Source organism: Symphalangus syndactylus, chromosome 12 (genome assembly GCF_028878055.3).
Source record: "Symphalangus syndactylus isolate Jambi chromosome 12, NHGRI_mSymSyn1-v2.1_pri, whole genome shotgun sequence".
Lineage (NCBI taxonomy): Eukaryota > Metazoa > Chordata > Mammalia > Primates > Hylobatidae > Symphalangus > Symphalangus syndactylus.
The window spans coordinates 88,392,296-88,418,117 of NC_072441.2; the positions used below are offsets into that span (position 1 = coordinate 88,392,296).

The 25,822-nt window shown below is 50.6% G+C and overlaps 2 protein-coding genes across 3 annotated transcripts; both read left to right on the plus strand.

Annotated features, from left to right (window-relative positions):
• The first annotated feature begins 262 nt into the window (after window positions 1-262).
• On the plus strand, window positions 263-11,852 carry CASQ1 (calsequestrin 1). The gene is made up of 11 exons (XM_063626990.1): window positions 263-1,056; window positions 2,845-2,929; window positions 3,790-3,890; window positions 5,003-5,114; window positions 5,451-5,524; window positions 5,882-6,012; window positions 7,552-7,597; window positions 8,640-8,694; window positions 8,916-9,016; window positions 9,814-9,888; window positions 11,196-11,852. The coding sequence occupies exons 1-11, from the start codon at window positions 778-780 to the stop codon at window positions 11,337-11,339; spliced, it is 1,203 nt and encodes a 400-aa protein (XP_063483060.1). The 5' UTR covers window positions 263-777; the 3' UTR covers window positions 11,340-11,852.
• A 5,522-nt stretch (window positions 11,853-17,374) lies between these two features.
• On the plus strand, window positions 17,375-25,628 carry PEA15 (proliferation and apoptosis adaptor protein 15). Of its 2 annotated transcripts, XM_063627012.1 has the most exons (5): window positions 17,375-17,480; window positions 18,707-18,905; window positions 21,822-21,995; window positions 23,364-23,519; window positions 23,676-25,628. In XM_063627012.1, the coding sequence occupies exons 2-5, from the start codon at window positions 18,845-18,847 to the stop codon at window positions 23,738-23,740; spliced, it is 456 nt and encodes a 151-aa protein (XP_063483082.1). In that variant the 5' UTR covers window positions 17,375-17,480; window positions 18,707-18,844; the 3' UTR covers window positions 23,741-25,628. The 2 variants fall into 2 exon arrangements, with proteins under 2 accessions (XP_063483082.1, XP_063483083.1); XM_063627013.1 differs by lacking the exons at window positions 17,375-17,480; window positions 18,707-18,905 and having other exon boundaries at window positions 21,823-21,929.
• The last annotated feature ends 194 nt before the right edge of the window (window positions 25,629-25,822 follow it).

Sequence of the window (25,822 nt, forward strand, 5' to 3'; positions counted from 1 at the left end):
CACTTTTATCACCCCACTCTCCTACATAGGATCAAAGAATCAGAATCAGACTTCACCTACAGAAGATTCCCAGGCTTTAGGACATAGAGTCAATACCACATTTGTCCCCCTTTTGTCCTATATTATCAATTTAGCCTCTGACCCAGTTAGCTCCTCCTCTCCACTGCATTTAACTTCTAATTACCCTTGCCCTACCCTCGGCCCTCCCTAATTACCCTTATACCTCCCCTCCCCCAGCCCCAGCTTCATTTACCTCCGACTCATCTGGTCTTATTTTTAGCTCCGGCATCTCTCCTTTTCCTTTCTTAATATGGCGATGAGCTCTTAGGCCAGCATGGGGACCGGGGCTGAGGTGCTCTGGACACTGGAGGAGGGGGAGGGAAGGAGCCCCTGGAAGCCTGGGGGAGAAGTGTAGGCGGTGGGAGGATTCCGGCCCGCATGGAGCTGTCCTGGCCTCAGAAGGTTATCCGTCTCTCCTGCCAACCATGGAGACATATTTAGACAGGACCAGGTGGGGACTGAGGGGTGCCAATTTCAGGGGCAGCTCCGGTTCCCTCCCCGCCCCCTGCTCCTATTCCTCCTCCTGACCCTTTTTCCCTTGGCTCTGTCGGCAGTTTCTCCAGGACCCAGCAGTGTCCTCTGTCCACTGCTCTGGGCCATTCCCCAATCCCCCCTCCCACTTGAGCCCCTAACTCAGAATCTGGGACCCAGGGGCCCCTCCCTACCCCAGCTAACCTCTTCTGGACCAGGAGAGCCAACCCAGATCCCACTACCTCCATGAGTGCTACAGACAGGATGGGGCCCAGAGCTGTGCCGGGTCTGCGGCTGGCACTGCTGTTGCTGCTGGTGCTAGGGACACCCAAGTCAGGGGTACAGGGGGAGGAAGGGCTGGACTTCCCTGAGTACGATGGTGTGGACCGTGTGATCAATGTCAATGCAAAGAACTACAAGAATGTGTTCAAGAAGTATGAGGTGCTGGCACTCCTCTACCATGAACCCCCCGAGGATGACAAGGCCTCACAAAGACAATTTGAGATGGAGGAACTGATCCTGGAGGTGAGTTGGGGGCACTGCAGGCCTGCAGAGCATGTCTAGCCCCTCTCTGGAATCCCCTATTCTACACCCATGTAGCTCTTTGAGGATGGGATCTGCGGGTGAGGGGCAGTGTGGTAGGACCCCTGTCTTGACCAACAGGACGCAAGTGGCATGTGGCTTTAGTCAAATGAGAAACAGAGTCTCAGGAACCCAAAAGCACTACCATCGTCAGGTAATCCTTTAGCGGGGGTGCTGCAGGAAGAGCTCCCCTCCCTGCTATAAGAGGCTGGTAGTATTTGACTTAGGTTTGGCTAGGACAGTGGGGGTGAAAAAGGGAGGTACTTGGAGGGCCAGGGGAGAATAGCAGTGTATATTGCACTTCCCTACCCCACCCATCTACTTAGCCAGAACACGTCCTCTCCACATACTTCAGGGGCTGCACCCCAAAGAGATCCAAACTGAGTGTAAATGTAAATGTTATGATACTTGCATGCCATGTTTAAATATCTCCTAGAGATCATGCCTCCCATTGGACTCCCAGTCCCCTCTCTCTTCCTTCCCCCTCCCTAATTCCCCATTTGTCTCCATTGGATAAGCTGGATGCCCTCACTGGAAAATTCTTATGGTTGCAGGAGGTGTCAGAATGTCTTCCCCAATATTCTTTGTGGGAAAAGTCTTCTCACCTCCAAAATGACTTCAGGCCCAAAGGAGAAAGGAGTTATCATAAGAAAAGAAAAAAAACCTATGTTTGGGAATGTGGTCATACACACCCACCTTTAGGAGCTGGGATGTGTGAGTTTTCTTGTCCAAGCTCCTGCGGCCCCTTCTCTGGCTTGGTATTCAGATAGGCCTCAGCTTGTCCAGAGCTTGGAGCATTTCAGGGTGAGACACCGGAACCACAGGCTTTCATTTTGTGCACCCCTGCTGGGTGCTAGAACCTGCCATCTGATTAATGAGCCGAGTATTTTTATCCTGAGTGCTCAGTATCCCTGGCCATCCACCTGCCAACCGCCTCCCTTCCCCGCTCCTCTGAGAATCACAGTGCCTGAGTCTGTGCTGAGTGGGGGTAGAGCTGCAAGCTGTGCCCACAGCAGAGAGAATCAGGGTTGAACACTAAGCTGGAAGGCTTATGGGGGCAGGGACCTCCAGGTGTGACTGTCCACAGCCTAAGGACAGGCTAAAGTAGAGTGCGAAAGGGGAAAGTTGGGCCCTGATGGGGAGAACTGTCCAGTCGCTGTCAGTCTCTCTCCCTCTGAGGGGTAACAAATGGTGACCTCTTATCTCAGCTCTCTGGCCTTCCCCACTCCTCAACAACATGACCAGACCCACCACTACCCTCCCACCCTCCAAAATTCTTCCCATTGGGAGTCACTCTGAAGAATCTCAGGGACTTCCAAGATCAACCCCACACTGAGCTTGGCCCTTGACCAGGGACAGGGACCTCCAGGTGTGACTTGACCAGGATGGAATGCAGGACTCAACCCTGAAGGAGGGAAGGGGCCCTCAGTCACTCTGAAGCCAGACTCCTCAGCACCTCTCAGGCACTGGGAAGTGTTGAGTGCAGTGTCTTCAAGTCCAACATAATAAGCACATTGCAAATGAGCAATCAATATTCATGAACTAAGTTGAGCCAAAAACAGAACTGTGTGGCTGTAGGGAATTTGGGGGATATTCTGGATCTTAGCAAAGGGTCAAGGTCAACTCTTATATCTCCTGCACCTCAACTGACCCAACTTGAAAGCATGAGAGGGAGAATAGGGGACAATAAAAATTCCAGGGGCTAATTTTAATCATAATCCTTCTCTCCAGTTAGCAGCCCAAGTCCTAGAAGACAAGGGTGTTGGCTTCGGGCTGGTAGACTCTGAGAAGGATGCAGCTGTGGCCAAGAAACTAGGTAAGAGAGGGGAGGGCAGGGGAGGGGAAGGTGGCATTGAGACAAGGGGAGGCTTAGGGAGGAGGACCTGTCAGGCAGTCCTTGGGATCCAAGGGGCTTGGGAACCTCTCAGATTTATGTCTATTCTAAAAGAGGGGGTGAGAAAATATGAGGTTAGGAGGATTATGGCTCGGAGACTCTGCCTCTCTAATCCTTATGAGGTTCCATGCTCAAATCCCAGAAAGAGGTGGGGGAGGCCTTCTTTATACTTACCTAAAAACATGGCTAGGTGCTGGAGGGAAGGGGAGTCAGGGAATACAGGCTGGGCTGGCCAGACCTCTGCAAACTCCGCTTCCAACCCCTCCCCTCCAGAGCCATGGTTGTTACAGCAGCCAGCCACTAGGGGGAAGCACAGGCTTGAGACGGGATTCTGGACATGAATGGGGGAGGGGTGGTCAGTAATAATGAAGTCATCTGGTCAGTAATAGCAATTAAAGAGCTTGACTGGGAACCAGCTACTAGAGTCCTCAGAGGGGGTGGCATGAATACTCATCTCTAGTCGTTGCAGTCAGAGAAGGGGAGAAATACTGCTAGAATCTACACCTCTCTATTCCCTCCCCTCACCTTACCTGATCCCCCAGCTCCTCCCTAGAAAGCTCTGGGGCCAGGCTAGCCCCCTGGGCTTAATCCAGGGGCAGAGACATCAGGCCTGTCGACCTCTGGGTCAGAAGAGGTGGGTGGGGCAACGGGCCCATGAGGTGGAGCATGTGGGGCCCCGGTGATTATCAAATGGGCTGTGGCCAAGGATTTGGACCTTGGATCTGTGGGAAGCCTGGGATCACGGCTCACCACTCCACCCCTGCGCCCGGCTCACTCCCTAGGCCTAACTGAAGTGGACAGCATGTATGTATTCAAGGGAGATGAAGTCATTGAGTACGATGGCGAGTTTTCTGCTGACACCATCGTGGAGTTTCTGCTTGATGTAAGGACTCCCCTGGACCTGACGGCCTTGCTTGAAAACTCCACTGCCTGCCCCCTAGTCCCTACCAACCCCAACCTGACACTGCACACACACACCACACGCACACACACCATACACACACACACACACAACCTGCATACACACCACACATATGCACGCACATGCACACAATAGGCCACAAATCACCTACACACCACACACTACACATATGCACCACATGCACACCACACACACTACACACACCACACACACATCATATACATACCACACACCCATCACACACATATCACATGCACACACACCACACATGCACACCACACACTCCACACACATCACACACCACACATGCACACACACCACACACACCACACACCACACATGCACACACACCACACATGTATACACACACTACACACATGTACACACATCACACATATGCCACACATGCACACAATAGGCCACACATCACCTAGATACCACACACTACGCATATGCATCACATGCACACCACACACACTACACACACCACACACACACCATCCATACACACCACACACACATCATATACATGCCACACACTCACCAGATATATCACATGCACACACACCACACCTGCACACACACACCACATGCACATACATACCTGCACACCACACATGCACACACACTACACACATGCACACACCACATGCACACACACCACACACGTTCACACACCACACACGTTCACACACATAACACACTTGCCACACATGTACACAATAGGCCACACATCACCTACATACCGAACACTACATATATGCACCACATGCACACCACACACATACATCCACACACATCACACACACATCATATATATACCACACACCCACCATACATATATATATCACATGCACACACACACCACACATGCACACCACACACTGCACACATCACACACTATACACACACGTGCACATGCAACCCCCCCCGCCACACACACACACACACACACACACACACTGTCAACATCTAGCCCCCTCCTCCAGTTCCCCAGCCTTCTTTTCCCTAGGTCCGTTTCTGGTTCTACTCGAGGATAGAAACTCTCTTCCTGCAATGTCCTCCTCTTTCAGGTCCTAGAGGACCCTGTGGAATTGATTGAAGGTGAACGAGAGCTGCAGGCATTTGAGAATATTGAGGATGAGATCAAACTCATTGGCTACTTCAAGAGCAAAGACTCAGAGCGTGGGTAACCCTCAGACTCCACTGTGCCCCTCTCTGGATCCCCATCTCACCCGTCCTCCCACCTCCCCACATCACCCAGTGTCTCAGCCTCTACCTCCACACTTCCCACCTCTTCCTCTGGCCGTGGTCAGCACCATCAACAGCTCTGACCTCCCTGTACTCTGGGGGTTCCCAGACAAGAACCTCCAGTATTCCACCTTCCCCTCACTCTCGAAGAACTAGAGGGGGTGGGTCTCAAAATGAACCCTGCCTGCAAAGAATTGGGGACGGTAGTGGGGGATGATTCCCGGGCAGACCCTGGTTTCCCCAGAGACCGACTCTGCATCCCCCCCCCAGATTACAAAGCCTTCGAGGATGCAGCTGAGGAGTTTCATCCCTACATCCCCTTCTTCGCCACCTTCGACAGCAAGGTTCTCCTCCCCGCGGCTGTATTGGTTCTGCCTCATGTCCTGAAGCTGTCCTCCAGTTTCCACTCCCAGAATCCGATGGCTGACCTGGTCCCTTCCTACGCGCTGGCACTCCCTACCCCACCCCGGCTCCTCCCATTCCATAGATTCAGAGCTGAAGAGGGGCTTTAGATGATCTAACACCCCTCTCATGTTAAACCCAACTCCAGAGAAGTTAAGACACTTGTCAAGTGTCACAGTGGCAGTGACAAGGATCCCGGCTTTCTGACTCCCTTCCTAATATTTGTTCCCCCGTAATACTGCTTCTCGACATGACCCTGTGTCTCCTGCTCCACTCCCCTCCTACCCCCTCTCCCAAAGGTGGCAAAGAAGCTGACCCTGAAGCTGAATGAGATTGATTTCTATGAGGCCTTCATGGAAGAGCCCGTGACCATCCCAGACAAGCCCAATAGCGAAGAGGAGATTGTCAATTTCGTGGAGGAGCACAGGAGGTGGGGACCAAGGGCAACCCTCTCAGCGGGGTCGGCTCCTCCTTGGGCTAGAACATACTGTGTGAGATGGGCTGGGGAAAGCTTAGCCAACTGGGAAGTCAGTCTTGCCTGGAGATGAATACACTTTGGGCACCAGTGCTCTCTGATACACTGATAATTTTGCACAATATTTTACACCCCAGTACTTAGCCCTGAGCCCTACACAGAGAGGGTCCTTCATAAGTGTGTATAATTCAATGTGAGGTCGATTGAGACTTAAATAATCTCTGTCAACAAACGAGTGTTGACTGCCTGTGGTGGGGCAGGAACTGCAAGGTACTTTCCATCTCTATGATTATATTAAGTCCTTTTAACCTCAGTGAAAGGTTCTACAGGTAATAAGTGTCAGAGCTGGGATTTTAACCCTGATGCGTCCCATGTTTGTTCTTTTCTTCTTCTTCTTCTTTTTTTTTTCTTTTGAGACCGAGTCTTACTCTATCCCCTAGGCTGGAGTGCAATGGCGCCATCTTGGCTCACTGCAGCCTCCGCCTCCTAGGTTCAAGCGATTCTCCTGCCTCAGCCTCCCAGGTAGCTGGAATTACAGGCATGCCACCACACCTGGCTAATTTTTGTATTTTTAGTAGAGATGGGGTTTCACCATGTTGGCCAGGCTGGTCTCAAACTCCTGACCTCAAGTGACTCGCCTGCCTTGGTCTCCCAAAGTGCTGGGATTACAGGCATGAGCCACTGCGCCCCGCCCCATGGTCTTTCTAATACAATACCCTACACCAATGGTTCTCTACAAGGTGGGAAGGAGTGGTGAGGTGGGCATAGGTTTTTGCCCTCCAAAGGATGTTTGGCAATGTCTAGACACATTTTTGGTTGTGTGGAGTGCTACTAGTATTTAGTGGCTAGAGGCCAGGGATACTGCTAAACATTCTACAGTGCACAGAACAGCCCCCTACTACAAAGAATTATCTGGCTCCAAATGGCAATAGTGCTGAGGTTGAATAACCCTGCCAGGCACTCACACATAATTCCCTTCCTTCATAGTAGTCCACAGCTGGAAATATCCAATCACTCTGCCCCCCAGGCTGGTGTGCAGTGGCGGATCACTGCAAGCTCCCTTGCAGTATATACAGTACTTACTCTCTCCCATACTACTGGCTCCCTTCATCAAGGCAGGAACATGCTTGCCTGGTTCAACTGTATGTACCCAGCACCTAGCATAGTGCTTAGAACATATCGGACACTCAATCATAGTGAGTGAATGAATGAATGAATGAATAAATTAATGAATATCCTGATGTCCAGTTCTTGCCTTTCTCCCCCAGAGTCTCTCTTCCAGTCCCTTTGCCCACCCTCCCCTCTCCCACCGCTTTAACCATGCAAAGAGCTGGGCCTGGTGCCCAGAGTTGAGGCCTTGCCAGATGGCTTTGTTCTAGGCTACAAGCTGTCTGTGCCCTGGCCCTGACCTAGAGGCACCCTCTGCTACTGGACCCTCTGGAGGGGGCGTCCTTCTAACCCACTGAGTAATGACACTCTGTCTGTCTCTTCTAGATCAACCCTGAGGAAACTGAAGCCGGAGAGTATGTATGAGACCTGGGTGAGTGTCCCTGGCCAGGCTCAGGCCCTCAGGGAAGCATGGGTGCCAGAAGACTCAAGTCCTAGAAAAACCCCACCCTGCTGCTCCTCAGGCCCATTTGTAGAAAAAATAGTGCACTGACTGGCCGGGTGTGGTGGCTCACGCCTGTAATCCCAGCACTTTGGGAAGCCAAGGTGGGCGCATCACGAGGTCAGGAGATCAAGACCATCCTGGCTAACACAGTGAAACCCCGTCTCTACTAAAAATACAAAAAAATTAACAGGGTGTGGTGGCAGGCGCCTGTAGTCCCGGCTACTTGGGAGGCTGAGGCAGGAGAGGCAGAGCTTGCAGTGATCCGCCACTGCACACCAGCCTGGGGGACAGAGTGAGACTCCGTCTCAAAAAAAAAGAAAAAAGAAAAAACAGTATACCAGCAGCAACTGAAGGATTTCTACGCTGAAGAATGTGTGAGAAAATGGGAGACAGACACAATTGAAGATGACAAGGGAAGAACCTCAAGCCTGGGGATAAAGGGATTATCAGAGGAAGTGCGGGGCCTTGGAGCTGAAAGGAGTGTCACTTGGAAAAAGGTCACCATCACAAGAATATATCTGGCCAGGCGCAGTGGCTCATGACTGTAATCCCAGCACTTTGGGAGGCCGAGGCAGGTGGATCATCTGAGGTCAGGAGTTTGAGACTAGCCTGACCAACATGGTGAAACAATGTTGTACTAAAAATACAAAATTAGCCAGGTGTGGTGGCGCATGCCTGTAATCCCAGCTACTCAGGAGGCTGAGGCAGGAGAATCGCTTGAACTCGGGAGGCAGAGTTTGCAGTAAGCCGAGATAGCGCCATTGCACTCCAGCCTGGGGGACAGAGCGAAACTCTGTCTCAAAAACAAACAAAAAACCCCAAAAAACAAAAGAATATATCTGGTCCTGAAGCTGGACTTCCACAAAATTGAGGTTCGATGAACATCTAGGATCTGTTCTGGGCTCCTCAACTTCAGGGAGTATAGTAAGGTCTTCTCCAAAACCCTGTTCTCCTTCTTACCCCCTGACAGGAGGATGATATGGATGGAATCCACATCGTGGCCTTTGCAGAGGAAGCTGATCCTGGTGAGGGAGGAATACCGGGTTGAACTGGAGGGAAGGCAGGGGGAGGTGGATGTGTTTATTGGAGCATGGGCCTCGCTAGGAGGCTTTCCTGGGAGTTTGCAAACAGCCTAGGGCTAAACATGTGAAGCTTGGGGAGCAGGGAGGTAGCTCTGCACTCTCGTTTCATCTGGGTCCCTTTCCTGTCTACACACCTCACGCCTTGCACTTGTGTTCCCTCCAAGATGGTTTTGAGTTCTTAGAGACTCTCAAGGCTGTGGCCCAAGATAACACTGAAAACCCAGATCTTAGCATCATCTGGATTGACCCTGATGACTTCCCCCTGGTAAGAGGCACAGCTCAGGCACTGCTATCTTAAGGCGGGGCCTTGGACTATGACATCTTCTTAGTGAGGGCTTTGTTTCAGAGGTCCCATCCCCACCTCCTAGCTGGGGGGCCCTGGGAGGGTATGCATGTTGCATGCTTAAGGGCACTGTTGGCATGGAGGGCATCTTGAGCAAGGGGAAACAGGACGGGACATCACACACATTCCCAGAGCAGAGGCTGGATGGGTAGCTCAGGTGCTAGGGCTGACTCCTAAAGAAAACCAGTGTTTTGAGGCACAATAGCCCTGCACATGGGTATACACACTCAATCATAGAATCATAGCACAGAAATTCCCTGTTTCAGGAGATGATTTTGTTCTCAGCTACATTCCTAACACCTAGCACTCACTGTTGAATGAGTAACTGAAAGAACAAAGAGAAACGTGAGAAACATTGGCACTTACCAGGTATACTTGCCTTATTTCAGAAATATAAGATCTGAGGGCCAGAGAGAAGTGACTTGACCTTGAACACAAGGATCTGATCCAGGATCAGAACAGGGTTCCCTACCCAGTTTTACTCAGAAAAGAGGGGCCAGTGCGCCCGGCTGACCCTCCCAATGCTCTCCCTTTAGGATTTCTCCTCTTTTGCTGTTTAGTTCTACCCTTGCCTTGATGCCCTCACAGGTGGACCTGTCCCCATCCACTGCCAGTTCGCACTGTCCCCTCTCCATCCCTGGGCTGACCCTCACACTCATCCTCCTGGATTCATGTGCTCCTAGCACCTATTAAGTTGCCATATTTGGATCTCTCTACAGCTGGTCCCATACTGGGAGAAGACGTTTGACATCGACTTGTCAGCCCCACAAATAGGAGTCGTCAATGTTACTGATGTGAGTTTCTTGTCCTCATCCCTGATTGACCCCAGACTCTACTTCCTAGCATAGCTAGCTCTCCTCCTCTCTGCTAACTAGGAGTTGGGCCCTTCTCACAGGACGCAGACATGCCCAGTCTAGTGGCTGCATGGAGGGGGAGACTTAGGATCTGAATGTGGCCCTGTCCCACATGTTGGAATCAGTGGCACATCCTTCAGGGCCCAGTTCAAATTCTTTCTTCTCTGTGAAGTCTTTCCAGATCTCCCATTTAGAATCATTCCCTCCCTGGCACTCCCAGGGCTCAATAGCCATTGAGAACATGACATTTAAATGGCTATTTATGTGTGTCTCTTCCAGTAGATTTTTGAGCTTGTTCAAGGCAGAAGTCTTCTCATGCACACACAGTAGGTGCTTCAAAACTGCTAAGTTGAACGGAATGAGCCACAGTCTCTGCTTTCATAGAATTCTCAGACTAATTGGAGAGGCAGGTATTCCATTAACTACAAGGCCAGAGCTGTTAAACTTTATAATAACGATACAAATAAGACACAGGAATCACATTGATTTCTGCTTGACAGAATCAGAGAAAAGTTTAAGAAAAAGTGACATTCAAAATGGAGATTCTACAATGTATATGATTTCAACAAGTGATGATTCAGGGAAGTCAGTTCCAAACTGAGGAAAAAGCAAGATCAAAAGTTAAAAACAGGAAAATGAATATCAGGTTCCCGGAAAAGGCAGGTAGATTTTTATGGTTGAGAGCCTAGAGATCACTGAGAATGGTACTAGAAAAGCAGGTTATGAAAAGCCCTGGGGCCAGGGTGGTGGCTCGGGCCTGTAATCCCAGCATTTTGGGAGGCCAATGTGGGAGAATCACTTGAGGCCAGGTGTTCAAGACTGCAGTGAGCCATGACTGCACCTCTGCACTTGAGCCTGGGCGATAGAGTGAGACCCTGTCTCTTTTAGAAAAGAAAGAAAGAAAGAAATGTCCTGAATGCTGAAGAGTTGCTAACTTTATTCTTATAGGCCATGAAGAGCTACCAGTGGTTTTGCACCAAAGGCATAATAGGGAAGTTCAGTGTGGCAAGAGCATGGAAGACAGATTGAAGGGAGAAGGTCTATTTGCCAATCCAACTTTTCTTCCCACTCTCACCTGTCACTATTCTAACCCATACCTTCACCTGGACAGTTTCCCTGGCCATTGGCAGATGAAAGGAAGGGACTGAGAATGTAGGGAAGGATGTACAGAGTCCAGTGAGTGGGAAGACAGATCCTAAGACCTGGGTTGGACTTAGCTTCTGTCCCCTGCCTGTGCCATCTCCTAGGCGGATAGCGTATGGATGGAAATGGACGATGAGGAGGACCTGCCTTCTGCTGAGGAGCTGGAGGACTGGCTGGAGGATGTGCTGGAGGGCGAGATCAACACAGAGGACGATGACGATGATGATGACGACGATGATGATGACTAGTTGCTATGGCAACCATCTTTCAGCCCCACTGGTCTTTTCATGCTCTCTCCTGCCTTCCCTTGTCCTTCCCTGAGTTCCTCCAGGGAGACTAGGTTATTCTCTGCCATAGAGCTAACTGGGGTCTATACGCTGGGTGCTGAAACCCTGATCCCCCTCATTTGATGAGGAAATGAGCTACTTTTCCCTAGACACCAGCCCAGCTCTCTCTTATCTGACTTCTGTTTCTTATCCCATAACTTACTTGTATCTATTATGTGTCTCTTTCATCACTCTCCATACTCTTTCTTGTGATTCTCCTCTAGCCACATATATGGGCCCCATCTCTGTTCTGTTCCCTCCATCTATGCACAGCTTTCCCCCACTCTCTCTAATCCTGTATCTTTCTGACTGTCCTGTCCTTGGCCAGAAGGAAGGGAGAACACTGTGTTTGGGACTGTATCTCAGCAATCACTTGTTAATGTATTTGGGTCAAATAAGAGGCCTCAATAAAGACATTTGGGGCAACATGAACAAGTGTATGTTGGTGAAGTCTCACCCTTATGGCAGGAGGAGGTGGCCTCTGATGGGGAATTCAGACGTGGGTGCCTTGCTAGGGATGAGCTGGGGGACTCTTATAGTGGGGGCTGGGGTTCCTCCAGGCAGCTTTCCCAGAGAAGCCTGGATTGTTTATCTGCTTCGAGTCAACAAGCCTTTTCTGAACACATGGTGTTTGTCCAGGGCCACTGTTAGGCTCTGGGAGAACAGAGAGTGCCAGGCCTGTCCCTGCTCTTGAGCTGATTAGCCTCACCGAGAAGTCAAGACAAGCATACTAAACAATCAAAGAAGAATACAAAGCAATATGTAATTAAGTGATTATGTGCTGCTCGATAGCACCCTCTCTGCAGCTCTTATTTGAACATCAAGACAGAGCTCCAATTATACTTCCTTGGTGAAGCCTTCCCAGAGGTGGCCCCTCCAGCGATGACCTCTTCTGAGTTCCTGCTGCACTTCCATTCCAGTACTCAGCATAGTGTATTATTGTTCTTCATTTACATGTCTGTCTTCCCCACTCAACTGTGAGCCCCTTGAAGGCAGGAACCCAAGCTTTTTCTTTGTGTCCACAGGGTCTGACACTTAAAAGTTGTCCCTAATAAATGTTTTTTAAAGGAAGAACAAAGGAAAGAACGGAATGGACTCAGAAGAGAGATCAGAGTGGGCTTGATGACTTCACAAAGGAAGTAAGCCTTTACTAGGCCTTAAATTGAAGAATGGGATTTGGTTGGAGACAAAGGAGCTGAGGAGGAGACATTTCAGTCAGTGGAAAACATCAAGTACTGGCAGGATATGTTTGTCATATTGGGGGCACAGAGACCAGAGAGACAAGAAGAGAAATTCAAGTTGTGGCCATGAAGTTGGGTAAGCATAATGGGGATGGGTTGTAGAGCTCTTTGAATTGAATCCTGCCAGCTGAGGAGGCAGGGCAAAATTTAATCTGGTAGTGATAAGCAGGATGGGGAGGGGACATGATGGAGATGCCAGAGGTAAGGAGCCCAACCCATAATCAGTGACTGTTATAATAATTGGAGTGATGTTGGGAGAACATGGACCCAAGTAGTGGTCATGGGAATGGAGAGGAGATTTTTTTTTTTTTTTTTTTTTTTTTGAGATGGAGTCTCGCTCTGTCACCCAGGCTGGAGTGCAGTGGCGCAATCTCGGCTCACTGCAAGCTCCGCCTCCCGGGTTCACACCATTCTCCTGCCTCAGCCTCTCCGAGTAACTGGGACTACAGGCGCCCGCCACCACGCCTGGCTAATTTTTTTTTGTATTTTTTAGTAGAGATGGGGTTTCACCATGGTCTTGATCTCCTGACCTCGTGATCCGCCCGCCTTGGCCTCCCAAAGTGCTGGGATTACAAGTGTGAGCCACTGCACCTGGCTGGAGAGGAGATATTGTATACAATGGGGATCTCCCAGACCTGGGCCTGCTGGAGGTCTTGGCAAGAAGGACCCACAGTCTTTCCAGAATAGGCCCAGGCTGGGGTAAGCAAAAAGGAGTTTAGGGGGTTGGGGATGGGAGGGCCAAATAGCTAAATAAGCCCATAAATAATAAACATATATATTATATATATATATATAGAGTTTTGAGATGATGCCCATAAATAATAAACATTTTATATATATATAATAGATACAAACAGCTAAACAAGCCCATAAATAATAAACATTATATATATTTTTGATATGATGCCCATAAATAATAAACATTATATATATATACATATATATATATTTTTTTTTGAGATGGAGTCTCACTCTGTCGCCAGGCTGGAGTGCAGTGGTGAGATCTTGGCTCACTGCAACCTCCAACTCCCGGGTTCAAGAGATTCTCCTATCTCAGCCTCCCAGGTAACTGGGACTACAGGTGCCCACCACCACACTCGGCTAACTTTCTTGTATTTTTAGTAGAGACGGGGTTTCACCATGTTGGTCAGGCTAGTCTTGAACTCCTGACCTCAGGTGATCCACCTGCCTCAGCCTCCCAAAGTGCTGGGATTACAGGCGTGAGCCACCACGCCAAGCCAACATTATATTTTTCATGGATCAGGTGTAAAGTTGTTGCTGAGAGACTTAGAGGATTTCTAAGTATGGAAAGATGAGACCTGAGATTAGATATATTTTCACTCTCCACAGACAAGTCCAGGAAGTGTTCCTAGAGAATGTGGCAGGGGTGTAGAAAGCAGAAACTATGTATTCATTCCAACTTGTAGCTATTTAATAAATGTTTAATAAGTAGTATGGGCACTAAGCTAGTATTACAATAATATTGTGGAGCTTACTGTCTAGCATAGGTCAGTGGAAGGCCCCGGTCTAAATAATAGCTCTTATTTTTTAATCACGCATCTGTGTCAGTCCCTAGAGACTTACTATTTCTGAATCTCGGAAGAACCCTCAGAAATAGACATTGGCACCCTGATCTGACCAGTGAAGACACTAAGGCTTTCAGGCATAACTTGCCCAAGGAATGGGTGGAACTAGCACGCAGCCCAAGGTCCCTGTGTCTTGTTGCCTCCAGACCTGAGCCTTTCACTTAGAAGCTACGTGAGTCTCAAAGATGGGTCAACGAAATAGGTTTTGTCCCTACAACACAGAGCAAACATGAGATATACAAAGGCAAATGATTAGGGTGTGACAGGGAATGCTGGGGAGAGGAAACAGCAGAGAAATGCTATGAAACCCAGAGCAGCAGGAACTTGGGCCTCTTCTAGGAACGGTGTAGACCCAAGAAAGGAGGGGCTCATTTTAGGTTTCTGGAGGAGTCTCTACCAGGTAGGAACCGAGGCGAGATGGGGAGATCCTGGAAGTGGCACAAACACTGAGGGGAATCCCCCAACTTGGGCCTGCTGGAGTTCCTGGCAGGAAGGACCTACCCAGGGTCAGACTTCTTTCCAGGGCCAAACCCTGCCCAGAGCTGAGGCAAGACCCCTTAGGCTATAGAGATGGGGGTGAAAACAGATGCTTCTCCAATTCTTCCTTTCCTCTTTTCAGTCTGGCTGAGAATCTGGGGGAGGAAAGTCCCTGGGGTAGAGGGGAAGTGAGAGCTGCCACATCGGGCCTGGGCAGGGGGGCAGAGCTAGGAGACGGAGCTAAGTGTGGCTTTGCAAGTTGTCTATATTTGCATGCTGAGCTCACTGCTGCTCTTTTTCTCCCCAGAAAATAAAATTACATCATGGTAGGGGGAAGGCAGGAGTGGGGTATGTTTGGGAAAGGTGAGAGGAACGCAAGAGGGCCTGCGGGCATCATCCTGGAAAGAGAAGATCCAGGGCTCCTCAAGTCCCCATGTGGCCTGAACCCCTCACTCCCAATGTGGATAAGTCTGATCAGTCATTTACCACTGCGCCCCTGAGCCTTAAGGCAAGGCAAGAAGTTTTTACAAATATTAAAGCCAGCAGCTAAGAGAATCCAGCCTCCAAAGGCTTTTCAAACCCCTAAACCAAACCTACTCTGTGCCTCCCAGGGGTCCTAGGCACCGTGGTCATCCAAAGGTCAAAAGGCGAGGAGGGTGCCCTACTGGGTAAGAATTAAATATGAGAATTGTTTCGCAGTTCAGGGGGAAGAGACCGTCTCTGCTCCAGCCCTCGGCCCAATTCTGTCCCCCACCCTAGGAGTCTTCCAGAACCCCAGCCCCTCGGTCCCCCGCCCCCTCCTGCCTTTCCATCCCTCCCCCTCCTCCCGCCATTCCCCGCCCCCCGCCCCTCCCCGGCTCTGACATCACCGGCCAGCCGGGTGGAGTGAGCGGCGCTGGGCTCGGGCTCCGGCTCCGCGGGCGGAAGAGGCGGCGGCGGCGGCAGAAGCGGCGGCGGCGGCGGCGGGAGCCGAGGAGGAGGTTCCGGACGCTGCTTAGGAACCGGGGACTCAGGAGTGCCCGCGCCCTGAGCGCTCAGCTCCAGAGGCGGTGAGAGGGGCGGAGAGGAGACTTGTCGCGGGGAAGGGGCAGATTTGGGGGTCTAGGCTTGGAGGGGCAGCGATCTGGGACACCGGGGGCCAGACGGGGAGTGTGGGGACCCCGGACGAGTCCACTTTGTGTCAGGCCCCACGAGGTCCGTCCCTCGGTCGGTGCGTCCCGAGCGCCGAGCGTGTGCTGGAGGCGGCGTGGCTCCGGCCAGCCCATTCTACGCTGAACGGCAGTTTGGGAGTCGCACCGGGGCCTGTGGATTAGGATGCAGCCTGCTTCCCGCCCAGCCGGCTCGGCCAGGCCAGTGCCCGCCCCTCCCTCCCTGCTCAGGCTTCGGACTCGCCTCCGCTGGCGGTCTCCCGGCCCAGCCCTGTCTCGGTTCCGCGGGCGGCTGGTACCATGTGCCCTCACCCCCAGCCCACTGCACCTGGGGAAGACGTGGGCTTGGCGGAAAGCTTGTCCAGAGGGAAGGAGCTGGGGGTGTAGAGAAGTGATGTATGTAACGTAAAAACCCTTATTAATTTCATATAATCCTAATCCGTGTCAAAACTGACAGGGAAACACGCACACCTATAAGGCACGCCAGCACACACAGTGACACACACCCATGTGACTTATACACATAGTCTAGCACACTCCAAATCACAAACGTCCCTGCACTACGCATCCGGCCGCCCACCACACCCCCACTCTGTGGGGTGGGGCATCCCATGAGGAGTCTTCTGAACTGCGGGCTCCAAGTCATCAGTCCAACAGGACAGCTGAGTGGACAGAAAGGTCCACTGTCCCCAAATCCATCCTGATTTTCTGGCAGCTTTTCCCAGCCCCATGGCTTCAGATTGTTCCTCTTTAAAACTGGGGAAAGATGGGAGAAAATCTTGGTCTCATTCCTCTAAAACAAGGAGACAGGATTTTGCAGACTAATGAGGGTAGGGGCTTCTGGTGGCCTCTCTTCCTGGGTCCAGTTAGGGCTTAGGGTGCTGGGAGTGGCTAGTTTCTGGGTAAGAGTGGCCAAGGGATGGAGGAGGAGGGGGTGGAAGAAACGGAGAGGAAAAAGAATGGGTATGAGTCAGCCAAGAATGGAACCCAAGTCAGAGAGAGAATGAGAGGAATGTGTGTGAGAAGCAGACAGACATCTCCAGAGAGGTCCAGAGATAGGGAACAAGGGAGAGGGAGGAAGTGAGAGAAAGAGATGGTCAGAGAAGTGCGAAGAGTGTTTGATAGTGCACGAAACAAATTAGGGAGGATGAAGGTTGGGGGAGACCACTGGGAGTTAGGGAAATTGGTATGTGTGTCTGGGCCCCAGGCTGTCAGAGCGATTAGCTTTAATTGCTCTTCCCTTTGTGGTTAAATACTCCATTGGGGAAATTGCCAGTGATGCCCTAGGCTGCAGGCTTCCCTGGTTGCCTACTTCCTCAATTCCGTGCCCATCATGTGTGGATGTATTATCATGCATGAAGAGGGTCACAGAATCACAGAGCACCTCACTCTGTCACACAGATCCTCACGCACAATGTCATGATGGATATCTTCACCAGCTAGTAGGCAGCCAACCACTGAATCTCCAAGCCACTCCCACCAAACTTACTCTGTCTTTTGTAGCAGGGATGCTCACCCCTTCCTAATTGCAGCTCTGAGTATTCAGATGGGGACACTGAAGCACAGATCTCAGGAGTCCTAAGTATTCATGGCTACCACTAAGTTGGATAGGTGAGTAGGAAATGCTAGAAGGGGTGAAAGCCTATAGAAAGGAGGAAAAGAGAGACTGAAAGATGAAGTAGAAAGGAAATGGATGACAAAAGAGTGAGCGATGGAGAGAGACGGAAATAGAAGCAGGGAGTGCCACACCAGAAGAGTGGAGACAGAGATGGGCTGGGGAGAGTCCTAGGCCCCATTCCCCTCCTCGCCGTCAGCCGGCCCTCCTCTGCTCTGCCTGATCCAGTGCCAGCTATCTCCTAATGCCCCATCTTGGGTCTGGCTCTTCTCTAGACCAAGGGCTGAAGGCTAATCCTTGTCCCCACGCCCAAAGATAATCCATTTTGCTTCTTGGACTGAAGTGAACATTTTGGGGCCCAGATGTCCTGCCTCTCGTCACTTCCAGGCTGACCCTGGAGCCTCAGAACCCTCAATTTCCTTGTTACAGGAATAAAGACAACCCCCTCCTCCCCTGCAAAGCTGGATAAAAAGCTTAAAGAAGAAATCAATTGAGAATGATATTAAAGGAAATAAACTACAGGACTGCTTGAATTTGGGGCCCAGATATAATTTAAAATAGGAAAGCTGGAACCCTACTCTCTCCCTTCCAACCCCTCTGCCTCTCCGTGATTACTTCCAACTTCAGGCAGAAGACTGACAGACTTGAGTACCTGAGAGTCCCCTCCTGCCCAATACAGGGACCTCTAGGTCCTTGCAGCTGTGTGGGATGGCCCCTCCCCTCAGGCTTAGGCAGCTGCAACAGATGTGGAAGAGGGACGGGCAGCAACTCTTAATCTTCAGGCTTCCTTCTCGAATTTACAGAGGATTTGGAACCAAACGTTAGAGAGAAGGGATAATCTACCATGACTTAATGTCAAAATGCACAGAAATTCTTTTGGTGCTGCCACCTCCACAGGTGGTTATCCCAATTGCCAGGCTTCTCAAAGCACTCCCAGGGCCTGGCTCTTCTTACCCCAACGCCCATGGAGCTCCCACCTGTCCCACCTACAAGGTCAGTATATAATGGTCCTTACCTCCTGCCCCTCTTCCCCAGCATCCTCAGTTGGTTTGACCTTTGTCAGAGCTGTGTCCAGGGCCAGTTTGGAAGGAGAGGGAGGCAGGAAGGAAGGAAGGTGTGAGGAAGCGGTGAGCCTAGCACAGAAAGCTGGGAGGGAAGAGGACTGATTTCCTGGCAGCCGGGGCTCCGGTTCCTGATTCCTGCCCTGGTATCCTGTCCCAAGAATGGCCTCCGCCCAGACTGCCTGGTGATCCCTGAGCAGCTCTCTGCACTGCTCCAGCAATCAGGAGGATTTTTCAGGGCCCAGACAGATTTCTCCACGGGCCCTAAGGAAATCTCAATCTCTGGTGAGGAAAGTGACATGGAGGATGAAGGAAACAAGCTCTGCCAAGCCCCACCATGGCCAGGCCAGACCAGCCCAGGTACAACAGTTGATCAGTGAGAATTGAGAGCAGTTCCCCTAAACAACACTCCCTTTGCTGCTTCTGCCATACTACGGCCTAGGCAAATGGATCTCTCCAAGAAGGGAGGCAACGGGGCTGCCTTTCATTGTACCCTCAGGGGGCCTTATTCCTATCCTTTCTGTCCCTTCTTACTCACCATTCCCCACACCCCTGCCATCTAGTGGTGTCGTCCTAACGACTGGGGCGTGGGGGCACCCAGAACTGAAGTTGCTATAGTAACAGATGAGCTGAGGCTACAGCCTTCTATAGTTGTGGACTGTATGCTCTCCTCCCCCTCGCCCCCCATGCCTCATTTGCAGCCTTAGTCTCTTTCTGTCTCCCAACTCCCGCTCTCTTCCTCCATTCTGTAGGCTCCCCTCACCCCTCTGGATGTGAGCCTGTGGTTATATGGCTTCTTACACATGCTCTTGGCTGGTTTAGACACATGCAAACACACACACGACAGATACTCACAGCCAGTGCACCCACAGCCATATATCCAGTGCTGGCACATACACCTCCATTACCAGAACATCCAAACACACCCACAGATACCCAGCCACTGCCTCCTCCAGAGCTGTGTCCACAACCTGGGGATTAGCATCCATAAGATCCGAGCACACACACATTTCTCCTCTGCCACTTTAACATTCCTACCCCCATCTCTCTTAGGGGCCTCCTTGTATCTTTCACTCTCTTAGAAAGCTCCTACCCACTGCCCCCAAGTCTTTGTGGGTGAGTGTGTTACACACATTAATCTCCTCCCGCCTACCTCCTCTGTAGATCTGTTTTAGATTCAAAGCCCTAAATCTGAACTCCTCCCGACACACACACACACACACACACGCACACACACAGATGCACTCTTTCCTCCCGCAGGATCTGTAATATTTACAAACTCTCCTTCCATATGAAAGCAGGCAAGTATAACCCCCAATCCTGCCCCCTTTTCCAGATGAAGGCTTGGCCCCAGAGTTTCCTTCACTGGGGCAGGGTCTTCTTGTCTCCTGCTGCGCTTTCCCTTACAGTTGTACTCATGCCCCCCCACCCATTCTTATCTCCATCTCTAGTCCCCTCCCCATCATCCCCCTCACCCCGTATCCCCCTCCTTCTGTCCTTGGATTATCAGTGAAGTGAGGGGGGTTGGGCTCCAGAGCTTGCTGCTGTGACCTAGATTTCAAGGCAGAGACAGTTCCTGGTGCTGACAGTCAGAGAGCATTGTTCCTGGCCCGGCCTGGCAGGGCCACTGCTGGGCCCTTCTGTCTGGTTGCACCTGGGTGTGCAACTGAGCATGCCTATGACTGCCTGTTTCTTGCGGGGGTCATGGTAGCCCTGCTGTCTGGCTCATTGTCTGCCTGTGTCACGGTGCCTGCCACCAAGGGAGGCTTGTTTATTCTGGTCCAAATAGGGGGCTGGGAATGGGGACTTCTGGGTCTGCATCTCTTATTTTGTGACCACCATGCCAATCTCAGTTCCCCTGCAGTAGAGCGAGAAGGAAGGAAAATGTGTGTCAACCAAGCCCCTTTGATCTGCCACATTCCCAGCCTAATGCTGGGGTGATTTGTGAGCAGCCTCAGTCAGGGACAAGGTCATCTTGCTGCTTGCCCACTCCTTGGTCTAGTCGCATACAGAGTGTTTATGATACAATTTACTTTTTAAAACATGCTTTACTTTTCTGACTAAAAGGAAATAGATACTCATTGTGGAAATAAGTTCCATTTTTGAGCTCACCACTAGTGTCACATTTTATCAAATCCATTTTTGAGCTCACCACTAGTGTCACATTTTATCAAATCCAGAAAGTTCATTCAAACGTCTGACCTTCTTTCTTCTGTCTTAGCCACAGTTCCTATCTTAGTGGAAGGAAGGCCTTGAATGTTCTCTACTTCTCACCTAAGGATCACGAAAGAGGGATGGGGTGAAGGCCTAGGTGAGATCTGGCCTTGCTGATCTCATCAGACCATGCTGAAGGTAGTGCCAGTAGGATGTTGATATGAGAAGGGAGGGCAGTCCGCTTTTGCCATTCTCCCAAAGCCGCATCTAAAGTCCCCTCCCCCACCACCCAGCCAGCCTGGGAACTGGGCAGGGGGCCAGAGCCAGTCGCTTGGTATTCTTGGGCACGGGGGCTGCAGGCACAGCACAAAGGGTAGGAGAGAGAGCTGAGTGGGGGCCTGGTAACCATCAAGGGAGAAAATGGGCTCCACAAAGGTGGGGGTGGTCCATTGCCTCCCCCACCTCAAACCCTAATGACTGAATACAAGGCTAGCATGGAAGGGCCAAGGAACCATCAGACCAAGCAACTAGGCATCCATCCAAAATGAGTCATTAGTGGGGTGGTGGGGAGTTGAAGTGAGGGACCCCTTTGCCTCTGAGGCAGAATGGGGAAGCTAGAACACATGAGCTCCTACCAAACCCTCCAGCTCCTTCTCAGCTTCTCACTGCCACAGCAAGCCTCGCCCTGGTTGTTTTGGAGTTTTTTTTCCCTGACATGGGGAGGGGTTGGAAGTGGGTGGGGCGATTCTGGTGGGGGGCGGGGGGACTTGGAGAGAGCGGGTGAGAAAGTCGGGAGCAGGTTGCTATGGTAACCGCCTCCTCAGTCAGGGGAACTGTTGCCAGGGTTACTGTTAGAGGGGGAAAACAGAAGAAAAAGATGGTGGGGGGAAGGAGGTATGACTTGTCACTCTAGGCTCCAGCCTGGCTCCTAGCTTCCAGTCTACCCTGACCGCCTCCCCTAGGTCTTCCTTTTCTCCCTCCAGCCCTAGCCACCTCCAGCCTCCATGTTCCAGGCACATGCCTGGTAGGGCAGAGTGGGGAGTAGAAGGGTAGTACCAGTGAGTAAACCAGACTCCATACCTTAAGCTCAACTCCTGTCCCTTTGTCACCTCCCAACCCCAGTCATGGCTGAGTACGGGACCCTCCTGCAAGACCTGACCAACAACATCACCCTTGAAGATCTAGAACAGCTCAAGTCGGCCTGCAAGGAAGACATCCCCAGCGAAAAGAGTGAGGAGATCACTACTGGCAGTGCCTGGTTTAGCTTCCTGGAGAGCCACAACAAGCTGGACAAAGGTGGGGGAGGGGAGCACAGGGGTCCTGTCATCAGTCATTCAGGCTCAGTTCATTCAGCAAATAGAGATGAGCTCAAAGCTTTTACGTCCACAATGTGTACCCCTCTCTAGCAAGGCAGAAGAAAGGTGCTCTAAGAGTATGGGGGCCTTAGACATTTTTCATTGTGCCCCTCATCAGTAAAAAACGTTATTCAGATACTCCTGTGCTATTATCACATATACAACAGAACATAAAAACAATCTAAAAATAGTAAAATTTTAAGTGGCAAAAATTGGGAAGAATTCTAGACAATAAAAATGGAAGAATACCTGAATGAGGGGAGAACTCGAAGTGTAATCTAATCTGGTAAATAGTAATAATTTTAAAAAAATAAAAGTGCTTTGTTAAGCACTTTTTAAAAACTGGTAAAATTTAAAACTACAAGTTCTATCATTTTCTTATCCGCTTTGAGAGACTACTGCTTGGGGAGTGGGATCTATGGATTAGAGTAATCCCACACAGCTGGAGGCTTTGGGGAAGAATTGGTGTTTAAGATGGCCCTGAAAGGTGAGTGGGATTTCTGAGGCAAAATCCAAAGGAGGGAAGGCCAGGCAGAGGAACACTGTCACAGAGTATCTAGTGTGTTTGGAAATGCAAGCAGTCCTGCTTGGCTTGACTAGGATGTAGGGTGTTTAGAAATGGCTGGGAAGGTAAGGTAAGACTGTGTTGTAGAGAGCCTAGGTGAGGGAACTCAGGGCCCTTCAGATATACTATTCTGACTGCTGTGTGGCTGGCAGGGAGAAAGCATAAAGGAGGATGTGTTACAGTTAGACCATGGCAACAGTCAGAGGGGAGGAGCCAAGGAAGAAGGTCTAAGGGCATCTATATTCTCCTGGAATTGGCCAAGCCATGGACATCATCCTTCTGGTGGTGTCCATACCTTCTCTCATTTAGAATAACCTTTCTCACCAGGCCCAGCATATCTCCTGGGTTGCCTAGAGATTCCACCCTGCTGGTCCTACATGTGCTGTCAGGATGGAAAGTGGAAAAGGATGGGGGTGGGGGTGGGGTATCTGGAAGTCAAGTTGATTTTTCTTTTGTCCCCTCCCCACAACATATGGGAGCTAGTATCTAAGCTAAACCCCTCATTCTAACCACAATCTAGAAACTTCACTGACCAACTATCTGCCCTTCCTGCGAACAGTCCTCTGTATTGTTTGGGTGCCTTAGCTTTCTTCTCCTGGATTAGTAGCCCCTCTTCCTCCAGTGTTGTACCCTCCCATAACCAATGTCAGCAACTCAGCTTTGGTTCCAGGTCACTAGTCTGGTGGAGTAGGGGAAGCTGACCTCTACAGCCTAGCTCTGACCCTATCTCCTGCCTTCCTCCAGACAACCTCTCCTACATTGAGCACATCTTTGAGATCTCCCGCCGTCCTGACCTACTCACTATGGTGGTTGACTACAGAACCCGTGTGCTGAAGATCTCTGAGGAGGATGAGCTGGACACCAAGCTAACCCGTATCCCCAGTGCCAAGAAGTACAAAGGTAAGCGGCCACTCCTTTAACTCGTAGCACCTCTGCCTCATCCCGTTGACTATCCTTGGAGTACTTGAGTTTTTGGAGAGTGGAGGCAGATGCCCAATGGGCCTGCCTGGCATCTCTCACACTGCTGTCCCTGGACACATCCCTTTTTGCCCTCAGACATTATCCGGCAGCCCTCTGAGGAAGAGATCATCAAATTGGCTCCCCCACCGAAGAAGGCCTGAGCAAGGGGGAGGAAGAGGAGGAAGGTTGGACCTTCATCAGACCACTCCCTTCCCCCATCCTCCAGGGGAGGGGGCAAGGGCAACCCACCATCTACCCACTTACTAACCTGGTCCTAACCCCCTTACTGTGCGCGTGTGTGTGCGTGTGCGCACGCTCTGGCTGTTTGTCTATATGTCTAGCTCATCTAGTTCCTCTTCCTAAGGGGATGGGGGTCAGGGGCTAGAGGAGGGGGCTGAGTTTCTCCACTGTAGGAGGAGGTGGGGGCTATTTCTATGCAAATAGAAATCAGCACATTCCTCCTACTTCCCTTTCCTCCACTCTCCCCCCATATCTTTAAAGTGTGGAAGCAGAAAGGACCTGCATTTTCCTACATTGAGGAGCTGACAATAGGGGTAAAGTATGGGAGAGGTAGGTGGATCCAGGGAAAAGCAGTGGGGAGGGAAGGCAAAGAGACCACTCAACCCCCACCTGGAAGGGGCAAAGAAAAGCCAGAGTTCCATGTTTGTACTCCTGTGCTGGACTAGCTGTTTCCTGAGTACCAGCAGGTCCCTTTTTGCCTCTCTTGGGCCTAGCATAGGTATGAGCCAGGGATCCTTTCCTGGTCCCTAAGATCAAACCCCATGGAGCAGCCAGCATTAGATGCCCCCACCCACCTGTACTCCGGAGAGACTGCTGGGAACATGTACCACTGAGCCTGAGATGGGGATGAGGGCAGAGAGAGGGGAGCCCCCTCTTCCACTCAGTTGTTCCTACTCAGACTGTTGCACTCTAAACCTAGGGAGGTTGAAGAATGAGACCCTTAGGTTTTAACACGAATCCTGATCCCACCATCTATAGGGTCCCAACTTGGTTATTGTAGGCAACCTTCCCTCTCTCCTTGGTGAAGAACATCCCAAGCCAGAAAGAAGAGAAGTTAACTACAGTGTTTTCCTTTGCACCGATCCCCAGCCCAATTCAATTCAGGAAGGGACTTAGGAAACCCTTCTTTACTAGATATCCTAGCCCCCTGGGCTTGTGAACACCTCCTAGCCACATCACTACAGTACAGTGAGTGACCCCAGCCTCCTGCCTACCCCAAGATGCCCCTTCCCCACCCTGACCGTGCTAACTGTGTGTACATATATATTCTACATATATGTATATTAAAACTGCACTGCCATGTCTGCCCTTTTTTGTGGTGTCTAGCATTAACTTATTGTCTAGGCCAGAGCGGGGGTGGGAGGGGAATGCCACAGTGAAGGGAGTGGCAGAATCAAATTGCTACATAGTCCAAACAAAAAAGAAAGCTTTTTCAAAAAACATTAAATTCACATGCAATCTCAGAGACTATTTAGAGAAAGTTCAAGTTAGGAGCTTTTAGGATGTGGGAGTAAAACTTTAATGGGAGGGGAGGGCTGGCTGCTGGAAGAAGGAAGAAGCCAGACTGGTTAGACAGTACTCTTAACTCCTAGCCCAGCCTAGCGTGCCCTGCCCCTCTGGCCACTGCTGCAGACACCTGCCTTAACACACGCACCTCTAGGACTCCACAGTTTTGCCTTAAAGGACCTTCCCAAGTCTCCCTTTCCCTGTCTGGCTTCTCCCTTAAGAGAGATACTTGTAGAATTGGGTCGGGGGAATGAGCATGAACTGTCCTTCCATTTGGGATATGTTACATTAGAGTGAGAGAGAGAATAAGGAGCCTTTCTTATGGAAGGAATGGGAGAAGAGAGACAGGGTTCTTTTCAGCAGAGTCTAGTAGTTTCTCTGTAAGGCAAAATAATCTAAAAAGACTAATCTGCCCACCCACTCCTTATATTGCTGTGAGATTGCCCCTATCTTGTGCTCTTCTGTCTGCAGTGTGCACGGCCTTGTTCTAACCCGGAATAAAGGTGATTGATTGTATTGCAACTAACTGATTTTAAAATTTCTGTGAGTGACCAGGATTTTGCAGCCTTTGAATCACTGGGAAGGGAGGGGCAACAATATTTATGCCCCAGAACAAGGGCTGGGAAAATACCCCAAGTGTATACCCTCACCCCACCCAATCTCCTAAGTATCACTGAGCTAAATGGAGTGTATCCTACTTCCAACAGTCTCCAATT